This window comes from Apium graveolens, chromosome 11 (genome assembly GCF_009905375.1).
Source record: "Apium graveolens cultivar Ventura chromosome 11, ASM990537v1, whole genome shotgun sequence".
Lineage (NCBI taxonomy): Eukaryota > Viridiplantae > Streptophyta > Magnoliopsida > Apiales > Apiaceae > Apium > Apium graveolens.
In genome coordinates, this window is record NC_133657.1 from 164,862,864 (window position 1) to 164,877,015 (window position 14,152).

Genomic DNA, 14,152 nt, shown 5'->3' on the forward strand with positions numbered 1-14,152 from the left:
AATGTAGGAGATGACCATTTCTCCTCCAAACTGTTTCTACCAATTTATTTTCAAAATAAATCCAAAAATCCTATTTTATAATTCCCAATTTGATTTTCAAATTCAAAATTTGATTTGGTTAATTATTATAAATAATTAACTAAATTATTTCGATTTCATAATTTTTTTTTTATTATTTCCAAAAATTCGAAATTTGATTTAATTATTTATACTTTATTTTAGTTAATTATTTATTTATTTAGTTGATTGATTAATTCATTTAATCAATTAATTTCATCTGTAAATGGTTAAATAAAATGTAATTATTTATAATTAAGCCAAATAATAATTTAAAAATTATTTTCAGTTTTTAAAAATTATATAAAGGTATTTTTAATTCAATTAATATCATTATTAATTGAATTATTCGTATTTTATTCGTAATAAATAGACCGTTCGTCCGTTTAATACGAAACGAGCGTGTCTAGACTCAGAAAAATATTATGTTTTTAATAAAAATACTTTCGAGACATAAAATATTTTGTTTCGAAATGTTGTTTGATTTTGTAAATGTTTCTGAGTCGCGTAAATATCAGAAGAGTTGTATTTTCACTCGATTTCAGTTTTAAACGTACCGAGTCGAATGTTGTGATAAACCGAGTTATATTTTATATGAATTATGTGATACATGGAATGGGTGTTTACATGTGGTATGAATTATGTACTGATAAGAGTGTCAAAAAACTGGTTTAATTGTATCTTCTGATCCGTAATTCGGATTCAGACGAAACGAAAAGTGATTAAAAGCTTATATTGTTAATTCTTATACTATGTAATAAAATGATTGAGTCGGAAATGTGAGTATATATTTATTTCTTGTGTTAACAACATGATAAGTGAATTGAGTATCATAATGTAGTATCCAGATTAATTGATTATGGATTGAAATGTAATAACAAGATAATAGTCTAATAATTAGACGAGATAATGTAAGATTTTCGATATGAATTGTACAAACGTTAGTTTATAAAATATTGTGTTTAAAATGGTTTGACTATAAGATAGAGTCAAAGTATGAGTATGTGTTCACAGATAATTGGTATGTCAGAAAAATTATATGAGTTGAGTTTGGATTACGTGTTAAGTGTTTATCGAGATACGTGATATGTATATGCGAAGGGGGTATAGATACGGGGTTTAGTAAAATGATGTAAGTCCAATTCAATAATTACTCTGAATGATTATTTCCCAGTTTTCAATTGATTCAAAGATTGGTGAATCTTTTTATTTACCACCCTGAGATTGTGAACTCTTGATAAACTATTTCAAATTGTTGTTGTTATATTGGTACTTGATATTGGTATTTGCTGAGCATTGTTGTTCACCCTTACTTTTCTTATAACCATTTCAGAAAGGCTTAAAGATGAGTTGCTTGAGTTCGATAGCTAAGGCTAGGCGAATAAGTGAGAATGGTTAAGTTATCTAAAGGTCAAAGATGATATCCAAGGAAATGGGTGGAAGAAGGTTTGAGTTAGAATTGTTTACTGAGATTTAGTTGTAAATCAGGTTTGTAAATAGAGTAATCATGATTGTTCTTATCGAAGATGACTTTAAGTTATAACAGATGTTGCTTAATAATAGTGGTGGTTGATTCTAATTTCAATATTATAACATGTATGCGATCTTGTTTTTAAGGGGTTAAACTGTTTTCTTTTCAATTCTTTTCAATTGTTTAGGTTTCTAAATGCTTTGGTTGTTATTATCTTTTCAAAAATACAAGTTTTCGAAAATGTTTTAAAAAGGTTTTGTGTTAGTGACGTCAAATCTAGACCCCCGAATTTGAGGGACGTCACACTATAGAACAAATTTAGTTCAAATTTTTAAAAGTGGAAAATTTTAAGAAAAAGTTTGCGGAGTAGCAAAAATATATTACTATATTTTAATTATATATTAAACAATTTATATCAATTTACATTTAGTTGATTATAGAAAACAAAAATAAGCTCTTAATACAAATTACAAATGATAATAAAAAATTTGTTTGTATTATTTTATTTGTAGTAACTAGTAAGCATATCAAATGTCTACTTTTAGTATTTTCAACCTATAATATGAAATTATAGATTTCAGAATTTAAATAAAAAACCGACTTTATCTTCCACAACAAACACATAAAATAAAATAATGAAACGACATTGATAATTTAAATATAATAAACAAAAATGAATTAGTGTGGGCCAGGTGATCAAATATTATTCTAAACATATTGAGAATTCTCACATAATTTTAAATAGTGGCCATTCATTCTTTCAATCCAAAAATGCAGAAAGTGTTTGCTGTGTAGTTGCCGGAGACAAGCTCCCTCTGGGTATATATACGAGTTTTTACTCTTTCATATTCCTTTTCACTTATCAATCTTGTACACTTTAGTTAACTAATTAAAGACATATTTAAAGGAAAAAAAAACAAGTAAAGTATTAACTGGAAGACAATTAAGTTAGGTAAAAGCGTGTGAATCTTGAATAAACTAATGTTATATAGTTGACTGACCCAGCCAACGACCACCTTTTACTACAACAGCAAGTCAATAACTACTGCATCTTCGTATCTATAATCATACTTGAACTAGAAATCTTACTAATCACTCAATCTTAAACATACTCTAGTAGACACATTACAATGAACAGGTGGCCAGTTAAATTTTCTTCTCATTTACTTCATCACTATCATTTTGATCTAAGCTTTTCTAAACAACATGTCTTAATCACTTTTTTTTTTTTCAGATTAAGCAATGGAATTCTGGACTTTGCAAACATGGCAGTGTGCTCAGGTTTGCTTGTTAGTACCTACGATGCGATCCCGGAGGTTAAAAATGAAACACAGAATGTTTGTTCTGTTACATGTAAAGATTCGGGTGGGGACAGTGGAAGTGGTCCAAGAACTATAGCTTTTGTATGTTGTGATGGAGGTGGAGATAGTAATACTAATGATGATATTAGTTTAGTTGATTCGGGTTATGCTAGCTTTCCAATGTTTGTGTTCTTGAAAACAGAAGTTAATCGTTCGGTTTCGATTCGTAAAGCTGCTATCGAACTGTTTGCATCAATATTTGATCAGCTAAGTGTACTCAAAGACCAGGTACTTTCTTTTTTCTCTCTTGTGCATTTCCGTCAAGAATTGTCAATTCTGCTTAGTATGCGACTCTTACTATTATTGGACTTTTGTGTTGAATTGTTTTCTACAAACGTGCTTAGAAGCAGTGTCGGGTTTGTTCAGAATGTCACAATTGAGCTAGCAGTAGTTTTGGGTGATATAGTTTTTTCACCAAATGGAGGCTTATATATCTGAAATGCTTTCTGAAAACATAATTTCAAAAATTGCGAGCTATGCATTTACAAGATGTGTTTCTTTTAAAACATACTTAAGACTAAGAGACGCACATCTCCCAGATACTAATACTTATGTTGAACATGTGCATCTTCCATTGTCTGTTAGTTGATCAACATCTCCTCTGTTTCTGTTAATTTTTTCCCACCGAAACTAATGAGATTGTGGTTTTTGTAAATAATTTAAAGTAAACAACTTGATAAGCTATTTTAGATCTCGGTGATAGTCACAGATGTTAGAAAATTAGGATTTTAGAACTTAATTTAATTATGTTCTTGATGTTAATCCTAAAATCTAATGATTGGAAATTGTTCAATGATATTTGAACTTAAATTTTCATGTATGGTTTTAAGAATTTTCTTAATGAAATCCATATGAAATGAGAGTTGAAAGTAGCTTGGAAAAATTTGGAAAATTTGAGAATGTTTGTCCCACATTGAAATAAATAAAGGGGGTTGTGTGCTTTATATGGTATTACCCACATGAGTAGTATACAACTACTAAGGTGTGTGATGGTCCATTGTGTTGTTGTGTGCTTCACGCGCACACACGCGCGCGCCCGCCCCGCCACGCACCGGGTCGGGTCGAAGGGCGATTTGGGCGAATGTCTCGGCGTCTCGCGTACGCGAGGCGACCTGGGCTATCAGAATCAGAACTTAAGTACTGATGAGTCGAATCAGAACTTAAGTACTGATGAGTTAAATCAGAACTTAACTTAAGTTCTGATAATAATGTGGGTATTAATGTGAAAAGCTGTTACAAATAATTTAAATTCAAAAGCTGATCAGTTTTGATTTTTTCATTAATGAATTCAAAATCTGATCAGTTTTTATTTTTTATTAATGAAGCAGTTTAATTCAGACATTAAGTGTGTTGACAGTTTCATTTTTCCTCTCCTATAAATAGAGGCTAAACTGAATGAATAAATAATATACAACACACTACATTCTCATCTCTTCTCTTCAACCTCTCTGCATTTCTCTCCCACAAGAACTGAAGTGCTGATATTTTTCCGGCGACTGAGGTGCTGGTCGAAGTGGAGGTTTTGTTGCTGCTGTTAACATAAACTCCGAGCTGTTTTATCCTGGTGGAGATATTGCACACATCCCAAACGCAGCAGGTAGGGGGCAATAATCTCTTCAAGAGCAGCCAGGACTTCGAGCAAGGCCTGGTGACTCAGCTGTAATCATTTTCTTGGCGTTTTGTATCTGTAAACCTTTATTTCAGTCACTGTTGAAAGCTATAGTTTCGGGTACATCTTTCTTTCTCTCTACGTTATTTCAGTTACTGATTTTGTTTACCTGCATGTTTTGTTTTGTTAACTGTGGTCTTGGCCTAAACTTGTTAAATTCTTTATACACTTGCCTCTATGTTGCTATACTTGTTAGTGAGTTTCTCCACATTCTTGAAGAGATTATTAGTTATTTAGAATTTAGCATAATGGTTAACGAAAGTGAGGTTATCGTTGGTGGTGGTAGCAGTTCGGGTGTAACTGCTGGGGCCATTGATTGGACCACCTATAGTTTCTCACAGGCTGTTGAACTAACCGGTTTACTGGAGAAATTCAACGGTGGCATTGGCTTTTCTCGCTGGCAGAAAAGGATGAAGCTGTGGTTGACTATAAAGGGTCTGTGGCCGGTTGTGGAATATGAGAAACCAGTAGTGGATCAAGAGAAGGCTGACACAGTTAAGGCTTTTGCGAAGTGGGCTGAGAAGGATGGAGTGGCTAGAGCGGCCATTCTTGCGGCACTAACAAACACTTTGTTTGATGTCTATTCTTCTGATGCCTACTCTGCAAAACTCTTATGGGAGAAGCTGTACCAGACACATAATACTGACTCACAAGGTCTAGAAAAGTATTCTGTGGCAAGGTTCCTCGAGTTCAAGCTGGTGGACAATAAGTCCATGACTGAGCAGGTGCAAGAACAACACAAGTCCAAACAGGGACATGTGATGCCAACTGAACACGGTACCTCGAAGGTAAACATAGCAACTGTAGGACAAAAGAGGAAGGCTTTTGCTAAGAAAGCTAATAGTAATAAACCTAAGAGTGACAAGGACAAGGCCAAGAAACCCAAGGCAAACAAACCATGCTGGTCTTGTGGGCAGGTTGGGCACTGGAGTAAGGACTGCCCTACGAAGAAAGCGAAGAAAACCGAGGTAGCACAAGCAAATGTTGTGCTTGGAACCGCAAGTGGGCCTGTAGTGAACATGGTTGTTGGTGAGGCTACGGCTTCTGAAACCAACGTTGACCGGTATGTATCCTACAACCCTGTGATATTTTCTACCTATCTGTCAAATGAATGGTTGATAGATACTGGAGCTAATGTACATATTTGTGCTGATATTAGTTTATTTGTATCTTATCAACAGAGTCATAGCCTGACTGTGAAGATGGGGAATGCTAGTGCTGCTCAAGTACATGGAGTTGGAAACGTGGATCTGAAGTTCCCTTCAGGACGTATTCTATCTCTGACGAGAGTGCATCATGTTCCCGACATGCGTAGAAATATAATAAGTGGAAGCTGTTTAGTTTCTAATGGTTTTGAAATTTCGTTCAAGTGTAATAAAGTAGTTCTTATTCACACTGGTACATTCTTTGGCAAGGGTTACTTGTCAAATGGTTTATTTGTTATTAATGCGGATCCCGTTTTGGGAAGTTTGAATAATAATGTTATTCCTACTGTTAATTGTATTGAATCCTCAAATATATGGCATGCTAGACTAGGTCATTTAAACTTTGGTGCTCTTAAGAACATGATGAACTTAGAGTTGATTCCAAAATATACCATAGAAAAGAATTCTAAATATCAAGTATGTGTGTCTGCTAAACAGATAAGGAAACCTTTTCATAACGTTGTTAGGGATTCAGACTTGTTAGATTTAGTACACACTGATATTTGTGAATTTGGTGGTGTGTTGACCAAGGACCAGTTTAGATACTTCATTACTTTTATAGATGATAGTAGTAGATACTGTTATGTTTATTTACTTAGACATAAGGATGAAGCACTTAGTAAATTCATTATATATAAAACTGAAGTAGAAAAACAAACTAGTAAGTTACTTAAAAGATTGAGATCTGATAGAGGTGGTGAGTATACGAGTAATGCTTTTAATGAATTTTGTGCAAACAATGGTATAGTTCATGAAGTTACTCCACCATACACACCTGAGTCTAATGGGGTTGCTGAGCGAAAGAACAGAACATTTAAAGATATGATTAATAGTATGCTTATTAACTCTGGGTTGCCTAAATACATGTGGGGAGAGGCTCTAAATACGGCTTGCCATATTTTGAATAGAGTCCCTCTGAAACACATGGATAAAACACCCTTGGAGTTATGGAAAGGCAGGATGACTAGTCTTAAGTATCTTCGTGTGTAGGGGTGCCTTGCTAAGGTGCTTGTTCCTGAACACAAGAGAAAGAAACTAGGTCCAAAGACTGTTGACTGTATCTTTCTGGGCTATCTTGAAACCACTACAGCTATGAGATTTTAGTGTTAAAATCTGACATAGATGGTATAGTGGCAAACACGATAGTTGAATTTCGAGATGCGACATTCTTTGAGGATGTCTACCCTATGAAGACTGGAATACCTGAAACGACTTCTGAGGAAGATCCTACTCACACATCAAGTTCTATTCCTGATCATGTGGAAAAGATGACAAATGTGGGGGCGGAACCTAGTAGTAGCTCTATTCCTAAGGAATTAGAGGAACCAAGGAGAAGTAAGCGTGCAAAAATAGTCAAGGATTTTGGAGGTGATTTCATCACTTACAATATCGAGGACGAACCTTTAACTTTCCGGCAAGTTATGGATTCTTCTGAGTCAAGGCACTGGAAGGGCGCTGTCAAGAGTGAAATTGACTCTATTGTTTCCAATGGAACATGGGAGTTGGTTGATCTCCCTCCTGGGTGTTCTACTATTGGGTGCAAATGGGTCTTTAAAAGGAAGTTGAACCCTGACGGCTCAATAGATAAGTACAAAGCTAGACTGGTAGCTAAGGGTTTTAAGCAAAAGGAAGGAATTGATTATTTTGATACATACTCTCCGGTTGCAAGAATGGTAACAATCCGAATGCTTATAGCATTGGCTTCAGTCCATGGTCTTATCATTCATCAGATGGATGTAAAGACGGCTTTTCTTCATGGTGAACTTGAGGAAGAGATTTATATGGATCAGCCTGATGGATTTGTTGCATCAGGCAATGAAAGGAAAGTATGTAAGTTGATCAAGTCCATCTATGGCTTGAAACAAGCTCCCAGAGATTGGCATAAAAAGTTTGATGAAACTATATTGCCTTTCAGTTATAAGATTAATGAAAGTGATAAGTGTGTCTACACTAAAGTTAAAGGTAATGAGTGTGTTATCTTGTGCCTATATGTGGATGATATTTTATTGTTTGGAACCAATATTGAGATTATTAACGAGACTAAAGAATTCTTGAAAAGGCATTTTGAAATGAAGGATATGGGTGAGGCAAGTGTGATTCTTGGAATCAAATTGATTCAGTCCACTGAAGGAATAACCTTGACTCAATCTCATTATATAGAGAAATCTATACTTGAGAAATATGGTTATTCACAGTGTAGAATCGCTAGTACACCTTATGATTCGAAAGTTGCCCTTGTCAAGAATACTTCAGGAGTGCCTGTGTCTCAGTTAAGGTATTCTCAGATTATTGGGAGCTTGCAGTATCTTGCTAACTGTACTAGACCAGATATTTCATATTCTGTGTCTAAATTGGCGAGATATACAAGCTGTCCAAACAGAACTCATTGGGATGCTCTTGATAGAGTACTTAGATATCTAAAAGGCACAATGTACCTTAGTTTACACTACAGGAGATTTCCTGGTGTGCTTGAAGGGTACAGTGATGCAAGTTGGATAGCTAAGAAGTCTGGTTCCAATGGAGTGACTGGATACGTGTTCACCTTGGCTGGTGGAGCAATATCCTGGAAGTCAAGCAGACAGACTATTGTTACTCGGTCTACTTTTGAGGCTGAGTTGTGTGCACTTGATGCCACAGGGACGGAGGCTGAATGGTTACACGGACTTATGTCTGCAATACCTGTAGTAAGCAGACCGCTCCCTGCTATTGCTATTCACTGTGATAGTCGAACAACTATCGACAAGATTAGCAGTAAAAAGCATAATGCTAAAACTAAGAGACACATCCAAGTTAGACTCAAGTCTATAAGGGGTTTAGTGACTGATAGGATCATAGCTATAGAGTTCATAGGAACTCAGAATAATATAGCTGATCCTCTTACTAAAGGACTGGAACCTGCAGTGGTCCTTAAGTCAAGGTTGGGGATGGGATTGTCAACCCATCATAATTCATCAACAGTGGGAACCCAATACACATGAGAGGAGATCCCTCGAAGTGTATTCAATGGCTAATAACAAGCTGTAAGGATGAGTTGGTAGTACCTTTGCTACATAGATGATACTATAGTATCTGAGTCTATCCCCTGTAAATCTAGAAGGTACTGACACTGCCAGAAAAGCAAGAGTGTTAAAACTCTGAATGGGATCAAGTCATTTGACGAGATAGAGGCAGTATATCTCTGGAGATGCCCAGCTAAGCGAATGTAATTGTGTGGTCGCAATTAGAGGATAGGGTTAATCCTTGAAGCATTCGACGAACAGGATCGAGACATGACCATTAATGTCTCAAAGCCGTAGATTGGCACCATAACCTTTGACTTGTCGTCGTCTATGGAATATGGTTATACTAAACGGATTAAGATTCAAGGTGAAACATTCCATCTGAGTCCGATAGCCATTGAAGTAGAGGAATTAGGAGGGTTCAAACCCGGAAGGGTACCGACTCTGAAAAACAAGTCATGATGGGAAATTGATCACATTTCTGTATGGATTTGTGGGGGATTGTTAGAAAATTAGGATTTTAGAGCTTAATTTAATTATGTTCTTGATGTTAATCCTAAAATCTAATGATTGGAAATTGTTCAATGATATTTGAACTTAAATTTTCATGTATGGTTTTAAGAATTTTCTTAATGAAATCCATATGAAATGAGAGTTGAAAGTAGCTTGGAAAAGCTTGGAAAATTTGAGAATGTTTGTCCCACATTGAAATAAATAAAGGGGGTTGTGTGCTTTATATGGTATTACCCACATGAGTAGTATACAACTACTAAGGTGTGTGATGGTCCATTGTGTTGTTGTGTGCTTCACGCGCACACACACACGCGCCCGTCCCGCACCGGACCGGACCGGGTCGAAGGGCGATTTGGGCGAATGTCTCGGCGTCTCGCGTACGCGAGGCGACCTGGGCGAGGATTTTATTTATTTGAGAATTATTTTAATTCGAATTTATTTATCGGTGATTGGATTATTGAGGCTAAGTAGTCTATATATATTGAACCTGCAAATAATCTGATCTGTAATAAGTTCTGATATTAGAATCAGAACTTAAGAACTGATGAATAAAATCAGAACTTAACAAGTTCTGATATCAGAATCAGAACTTAAATTTTAATTCGAATTTATTTATCGGTGATTGGATTATTGGGCAGGGTTCTGAAATAGGCTAAGTAGTCTATATATATTGAACCTGCAAATAGTCTGATCTGTAATAAGTTCTGATATTAGAATCAGAACTTAAGAACTGATGAATAAAATCAGAACTTAACAAGTTCTGATATCAGAATCAGAACTTAAGTACTGATGAGTCGAATCAGAACTTAAGTACTGATGAGTTAAATCAGAACTTAACTTAAGTTCTGATAATAATGTGGGTGTTAATGTGAAAAGCTGTTACAAATAATTTAAATTCAAAAGCTGATCAGTTTTGATTTTTTCATTAATGAATTCAAAATCTGATCAGTTTTTATTTTTTATTAATGAAGCAGTTTAATTCAGACATTAAGTGTGTTGACAGTTTCATTTTTCCTCTCCTATAAATAGAGGCTAAACTGAATGAATAAATAATATACAACACACTACATTCTCATCTCTTCTCTTCAACCTCTCTGCATTTCTCTCCCACAAGAACTGAAGTGCTGATATTTTTCCGGCGACTGAGGTGCTGGTCGAAGTGGAGGTTTTTTTGCTGCTGTTAACATAAACTCCGAGCTGTTTTATCCTGGTGGAGATATTGCACACATCCCAAATGCAGCAGGTAGGGGGCAATAATCTCTTCAAGAGCAGGCAGGACTTCGAGCAAGGCCTGGTGACTCAGCTGTAATCATTTTCTTGGCGTTTTGTATCTGTAAACCTTTATTTCAGTCACTGTTGAAAGCTATAGTTTCGGGTACATATTTCTTTCTCTCTACGTTATTTCAGTTACTGATTTTGTTTACCTGCATGTTTTGTTTTGTTAACTGTGGTCTTGGCCTAAACTTGTTAAATTCTTTATACACTTGCCTCTATGTTGCTATACTTGTTAGTGAGTTTCTCAACAACAGAGTAGTATGTTACAGTTCCACAGATATTTCAATTATATGAATTAAAGACATTCATCCCAGCGTTATCAAACTAGGCCCTCTAGCTTGTTGCATCAGTTCTTCAGACAACAGGGTAATGAGAACAACCTTCCTGGTTAACTTGACAATTTATATGAGGAGATTACATACATGGTAGTGTAATCGTAACAACAGAACTTGTCATCCATGGTCATTGATATTTGATACCTCTCCTTGTATTGCAGATTGACATCAACCGTCCACTAATTGTCACTGGACGTTCTCTAGGAGGATCTGTAGCCTCTCTTTTTACCTTATGGCTACTTGACACAATTTATTTGAAGACATCCAAAACCCCCCTCTGTTTAACTTTTGGGTCACCCCTCCTTGGTGATAATGCCCTCCAACGAGCTATATCTGAGCGTCCAACATGGATTTCATGTTTTCTGCATGTAATTTCTAATCAGGATCAAGTTCCAAGATTCTTGGCAAGAGGACACATGCCATTCGGTGCAACTCTCTTCATTTCCGAGTCTGGATGTGCATGTTTTGAAGATCCCCAGTCAATTCTGGAACTAATTGAAGCAACAAGCTTAGCAAAGCTTGAGGGGTCACAATTCATTGATTATGGAAGTATGCTAAAGAGACTCAAGTATAAAGCCATCCGTCAAGGAAAAATAGAAGAGGCGGATGCATGTGATATCAGTGATCCGGTTAAATGTGGAATCACTTTGCAACTCCTAGCAATTGAAGCTATTAAGGTAATTATTTTCATATCCATTCTGATTGCATATTGCATCCACTGTTCCGTTATTATATGGCAATTATACTATGCAAATAGAATACATTTACAAATAATCTCTGCCCACAAGTCATGATGCTTTATTCTTCAAATTAGTACCAGAAATTTTGTAGTTGATGTTTAATGTGAAAAGATGGAAAATAATGATATGTACAACTCAATTTTAATAATTGTGGCAGCCTGAGAACATTGATACGAGCCCTCTCATCCTAAGCATTAAAAGAAATATTGAGCGTTTTCGAAAGGGAAAGAAAAACAATTCGGATCAGACAAAGAAGTTGAATGAGGTGAAGGTATACATGGCTTGCATGGGGTGGTACAAGAAGCAATCAAAAAATCAAGGAGGTTACTATGATTGTTACAAAACTGCAGAGTCCAAAAGTAAGGACCAAGGTCAAACAAAAGAAGATCTTGTCATATACCAGAAAAAACTGAACAAATATTGGGAGAAGACGGTTAAAGATGTAGACCGAATGCCAAAAAGAGAAGGAGCAACAAGCATTCGTCCTCGCGTCTTGTATGCAGGGACGAACTATAGACGGATGGTTGAACCACTTGACATAGCAGTGTACTATAGAGAAGGAAATACAGATTACATAAATAAGGGAAGATCTCAACACTACAAGTTGTTGGAGGAATGGGAGAAAAGTAGTAGTAAGCCAGCTGAGAGACACAAGGTTTCAAGTACGACAGAGGATTCTTGCTTCTGGGCACATGTGGAGGAAGCTCTTATCGCCTGCAGGAACTTAACTGAAGAAAATGACACTAGCACAGAGGATAAGGAATCATGGAACCAAAGTTTATTCCGGTTTGAGGCTTATGTGATGAGTTTAATAAGAATGCATACACTGTCTCCTGAGACTTTTCAAGAAGGAAGCAGCTTCATGAAATGGTGGGAAAAATATAAAACATTGAGAGGAATTAGTTATAAATCTGATCTCACAGGTTTTATGAACAACAAGAAGATCCAAAATGACTTATTAGTACTTGATGAATACAAAATATTGTCTTAGTTTATGGATTTGTGTCTGCTGTTTATTTCGAGGAATGTGAGGTACTGTTACCTGAGAATGTAATACAAAATGAAAATCTTATTCGTGTATCGTTAACAAATGAATACGATCCTTTCATTCGCGAGCCTGGAATTTTAATTGTTTCGTGTATATATTAAGTGTTCACATATTCGAAACTTGATCAGTTTCGGACTCTAGACTCTCGAGTACATAGTTAAGCATTTCTTCAGGATTCCTAAGGAAGCTGTGATCCTTGTGCATACAATGCATTTTGCAATGTTTTCAAGACAGGAAACATTGCTTGCAGTTGTATTTACAGATGAAGATTGATGACCAGATGAAGATCAATATGGAGCCAAAACAGTGTAATGTAATGCATAAAAGATACAGCCTATTAATATGTTATTAATCCTTTTGTGTCACCTGACAATGTCATTACTCGGATCAAGATGTATTGTTGTTAGCTATCCTCAGGGTCAAGAGGATTCATAATTTGGGCAAGGACAAACTTTTACATTTTCTTTCTAGGATAGTACTTGCCTACTTGGCGATATTTCATAGTTAAACATACTCCAACCCAACTGCCTACTACCTAGAAAGCCTCTTATTTCGTCTCCTCAAACTCAAATACCTAGACTCGTGTTTCATGAGGTTCGAACCCTCGAGATAGCAAAATTTAAATTTTACCCAAAATCAAATATAAAATAATTCTCGAGAACGTTCGAGAAATAGACCAAAATGTCACTTGTGGGTGTTAAATGACCCAAAATGTTACTTTTGAAAATAATGGCCCGAAATGTCACTTCATAACGACACTTCTTCTAGCGTTTTGTACTTTTTTTCAAAAATGGAAAACGGTACATCATGTAGCGTTTTCATAATTTATTTATTTTTTATTTTTTTTATAATGTGCAAAACGTTAGTTGAAGTAGCGTTTTGACTCCAAACGGTACATCATGTAGCGTTTTGTAACAAAACGCTACTTTATCTTACGTTTTGTACATATAAAAAAAAATCAAAGTGTCAAAACGCTACACAAAGTACCGTTTTGAGTCTTTTACATAAACGTTACATGATATACCGTTTTGAAGTGATATTAGGACCATTATTTTCAGAAGTGATATTTTAGACTATTTTTAACACCAAAATAACATTTAGGGTCACCACCCGAAGATTCGAACTCTAGAGGACCAAGAGCTGATTGGTTTTAATAATATACCCTCTTTGTCGTTTCTAATTGTTTACATTTTTTATTGAGTTTTCAACACGTATTTTAAGGTGTATATGATTCTATAAATTTTTATTATACAATTTTTTTCTGACTAAAATTTTTAACATTCAACTTTTATTATAAAAATTATAAAAAAGTTACATAATTACATTTTTATGTAGATGATTATTAGTTTATTTATGTGATTGGTGGGCTAACAATAATTTTTATTTGATATGGTCAATTGTGATGTTACTGTTTTAATGTGTGTTGGTGTAATTTGGATCGTTTGAGATGTTTTTGAATTTATGTTTAGTTTCATCTAA

The 14,152-nt window shown here is 35.3% G+C and overlaps 1 protein-coding gene across 1 annotated transcript; it reads left to right on the plus strand.

Annotated features, from left to right (window-relative positions):
* The first annotated feature begins 2,562 nt into the window (after window positions 1-2,562).
* On the plus strand, window positions 2,563-12,802 carry LOC141696093 (lipase-like PAD4). Its single transcript, XM_074500281.1, has 6 exons — window positions 2,563-2,666; window positions 2,763-3,117; window positions 4,358-5,621; window positions 10,865-10,916; window positions 11,047-11,562; window positions 11,783-12,802. Exons 3-6 carry the CDS (start codon window positions 4,672-4,674, stop codon window positions 12,614-12,616), a joined length of 2,352 nt encoding a protein of 783 aa, XP_074356382.1. The 5' UTR covers window positions 2,563-2,666; window positions 2,763-3,117; window positions 4,358-4,671; the 3' UTR covers window positions 12,617-12,802.
* The last annotated feature ends 1,350 nt before the right edge of the window (window positions 12,803-14,152 follow it).

Excerpts from the sequence above, each read along its gene's own strand:
- LOC141696093 (XM_074500281.1), top strand. The coding sequence starts at position 4,672 with ATGTTTTGTTTTGTTAACTGTGGTCTTGGCCTAAACTTGTTAAATTCT. Across the intron at positions 5,622-10,864 it reads TCTGAAACCAACGTTGACCG|CGTTATCAAACTAGGCCCTC; the intron begins GTATGTATCCTA and ends CATTCATCCCAG. Across the intron at positions 11,563-11,782 it reads TAGCAATTGAAGCTATTAAG|CCTGAGAACATTGATACGAG; the intron begins GTAATTATTTTC and ends TAATTGTGGCAG.